The sequence below is a fragment of the Apaloderma vittatum genome, unplaced genomic scaffold, assembly GCF_000703405.1.
Source record: "Apaloderma vittatum isolate BGI_N311 unplaced genomic scaffold, ASM70340v1 scaffold24449, whole genome shotgun sequence".
Classification (NCBI taxonomy): Eukaryota; Metazoa; Chordata; class Aves; order Trogoniformes; family Trogonidae; genus Apaloderma; species Apaloderma vittatum.
This window is the reverse complement of record NW_009737333.1, coordinates 7,018-10,418: the sequence shown is the minus strand read 5'-3', so window position 1 is coordinate 10,418 and position 3,401 is coordinate 7,018. Positions and strand designations below refer to the sequence as shown.

General features: G+C 50.3%; 1 protein-coding gene across 1 annotated transcript in view; it reads left to right on the top strand.

Moving 5' to 3' along the window:
* The window catches only part of SCNN1G (sodium channel, non-voltage-gated 1, gamma subunit), a gene marked incomplete at its 5' end in the record, with an annotated part of 8,782 nt that overhangs the window by 4,936 nt on the left and 445 nt on the right, over window positions 1-3,401 (top strand). Inside the window, 6 exon segments of the mRNA XM_009877300.1 lie at window positions 232-330; window positions 1,541-1,658; window positions 2,119-2,197; window positions 2,283-2,340; window positions 2,704-2,765; window positions 2,968-3,043. Of these exon segments, the coding sequence (XP_009875602.1) occupies window positions 232-330; window positions 1,541-1,658; window positions 2,119-2,197; window positions 2,283-2,340; window positions 2,704-2,765; window positions 2,968-3,043 (492 nt within the window).

Genomic DNA, 3,401 nt, shown 5'->3' with positions numbered 1-3,401 from the left:
CTGCAAAGGTTTTCAATGAAGACAGAGCAGTGTTTTGGGAAATGGGTATTACAAACAAACAAAAAATTGTTTGACAAGTGATTGACAAACATTTGAGGTGGCAAAGGGTAAACACGCTATTCAAACCTGCCCCATCACTTACAGTTTCAGAACTGTGATGAACTGCCACTAAATCCTTTGGCTTCTCCATGAACTCCAGAAACCGAGATTTTTTTCTTTTCTGGTTCTCAGACTCGGTCTCGCAAGCTGAGCAAACCCTACAGCGACTGCACGGAGACTGGTGCTGACATACCGGTAGAAAACCTCTATAACAAGAGCTACTCACTGCAGGTAAATCTGTTACATCTGGCTTTATCAGTCACTTGAAAACTGCCTTTGCAGAACACTTTACAACATTCTGTAGTTCCGGATCTGAGATTGTGAACAGCCCAGCCATAAGATCATTGCTTTTAACCACTGATGTAAAATACCACAGCACTTTTAAAAATCCAAGTTTTATTCCTAAGTGCTTGATGTTTGAAGTTCCCCTAGGCGCCCTGTTAGATAAAGAGAGAACATGAGCTCATTAGGCAATTTTCAAGCAATGTGAGACTGGAAAATATTGGCCAAGTAAATGTTGCAGCTTAGTAACCCTTGAAGCCAGAAATTGTGACCTTTAGGACTCCAAGAATAACAGATACCATCTAATCAGTATCCAGATAGCAGACTGTTTGTTTACAGAGTAAGTTTCCACTAATTTTGCATAGTTTCTGTAATTGGCTCCTCTTGGAGAGTGTCAGTTGTTCTGGCACTCTCCACCTGAAGAATTGTAATTATATTAGCTGCTGCCTGCTGCAAAGCCTGGTGCCTAGCTGGATCTTTAGTTTATGGGGTGTTGTACCTGAAACCTGCTGTGATGTATTGCCAGGTAGGATCACACAGACATTATCTCAGGTTTTAATGACAGTACTTCACTGAAACTCAGTGCTCAGGAGGGCCGGGACTGGCACCAAAAGGCTTGACAACTGGGATTTCGAAAAGAGAGGTTCAGTTCCTGCTTGTTCCAACTGATTAAGTGTTTTAGCGCAAAACACTGACTCTACTGCCCTATTAATCCTTACGACTTGAGGCCTCCAAATATGCACCGACACAATTTAGTTGAAGGTATGAGCGTTTTCACCAGTGAGTCACTTCCTACAGCTGGTTGTTGATGCATGGGCCACCTGCCACGGCAGACCGAAAGCCTTCTCCTTGGCTGTGGAAAGAGCACTTTTGAAGGGCTGTGGGGGAAGTGGGGGCATTCCCAGAACAAACACCACCCCCCGCCCAGAGAGGATTACATTCTTATTTCTTGCACTAGAGCCCAAGCCCTCCACAGCACTTTCTGCCTGCATTTGTATTCACTAGGAAGAGAACCTGAAGGCCCAGGGAAATGGGGTTCCCATCTCCTTGCTGCTATCCTAGAGGATCGGTTTAAGTGCACACGAGCCTGGACCTTGGCGTTGCAGAAGCGCAGCAGCCTGTGCTTCTTAGACACGAGCTTGTGGCTTTGTCTCCCCAGATTTGCCTGCACTCCTGCTTTCAAAAGGCCATGGTGGACTCCTGTGGCTGTGCCCAGTACGCACAGCCCTTACCTGCCGGGGCCGAGTACTGCAACTACAAGAAAAACCCCAACTGGAGTAAGTACCAAAACACCTTCCGCATGGCGTGTGCCCCCGCCACCCGCTCCGTCACTCCGCAGCACAGCCCGGCTGCTCCCAGCACCTGCCCAGGCACACAGCACTGTGGGGCAGAGCAGGTCTGCCCCGGCCCATTTCAGACCTCACGCTGCAGAGCCTAAAAACCACCTCTCTGGTTTGGATTAACTTGTTTCTGACAGTCGTCCTAATTGCTTGTCATTTGTGCACACCACGGAAGTGTCGCGTGGAGGACTTGACCGGGTGAGGCAATTGTTTGTGCCTACAGCAAGTGACAACCACTTCTCAGAGTATTTTGCAATATTTATAGGGTAAATCTTTTTATCCCCACCTCGTAGGCGATGGCCACCTACACCCCAGAAGCCCTGCTCCAGCACAGGTAGCAAAGATCATTCCTTTTCTTTCTGGCTTCTCAAACACGTGTCCTGCTCCCTTCTTGCAGTGTACTGCTACTATAAACTGCACGAGAAGTTCGTGAAGGAGCAGCTAGGCTGCCAGCAAATCTGCAAAGATGCCTGCAGGTAAGTCCTGCCCATGGCCAGAGGAAATGTGCTGCATGTACGTGGGAGTCTGAGCTCCCAACTGACAGCCTGCCTCTCTCCCCAGCTTCAAGGAGTGGGCACTCACCACCAGCATCGCCCAGTGGCCGTCCACCGCGTCAGAGGTCAGTTCCAAATTATGCTCAATTCCTAGTTGTGCTCAGCCAAGACAGCAGCATGGCACAGCAAGGCATTAGATAAAGCCAGAGGTTCAACGACAAGCAGGGGGGCTCCCAGGTGTTTGCTAGCACTTCAGTGATGATCCTCCCAGAGGCTCCAGGTCAGGGGTTCTGCTCCAGGAGTTCCCCACTCAACTAAAATTCGGCTTGTGGGCTGGGAGATCCCCTTGGGGACAGCTGCTCCGTCACCCTCATTCATTGCCGGCACTCGAGCTGGTCTGAGGAGATGTGGAATGTGAGCTCCCTTTCCAGGGGATTTCTACACAAGTGCACACAGCTATAGCAGTATTTTCTGTCCTTTTTTCCCAGGACTGGATGCTTCGAGTTCTCTCTTGGGACAAAGGGCAAAAAATCAACAAGAAGCTGAACAAGTAAGTTTCCATGCATGTGCTTCTAGCTTGTACCTCAAGCTCAGATATAATCTCAGCAGCCCTAATGATGGCAATTGGGGAAAAAGCTCCCTTAGAGCGGCCCAGCCCTACTGGTCCAACTGGTTATTTACATAGTTTTTCAGTATGTTTTTTGTTATTGTTTTACTAAACCCTCAGCCTGCTTTCTGTTTCCCCTTCTCAGGACGGACCTTGCAAACCTCATGGTGTTTTACAAGGACCTGAACGAGAGGTTCATTTCGGAGAATCCTGCCAACACAGTAAGCGAGCGCAGCAGTTCCCCGCTCAGCCCGGGGAGAGGCGGCTCTTCCTCCTAGGGTGGCTGGAAGCGTACATCTGCCGGGGGGAGCGGTCCCACCCCGGCAGGGCAGGCAACTGCCATCGGGTGATGCTCCCTGGGATGCTCAGGCCTGCCCTTTGCTGTGCTTTTATCCGGGGCCACTTTTCAAACTGTGTGGTGCCAAACCCTGTGCCAGGGCAGCCATGAGGCCACCTGCAGTGAGCACAGAGGATGATGCAGGCAGAGGAGGAAGGGCTCACTGCTCACATCAGCCTCTTGGTGCCCCGGCTTGGCATGGCCTCCCCCCCTGCCAAAGCGGTGCTGTGGACACGCACCCA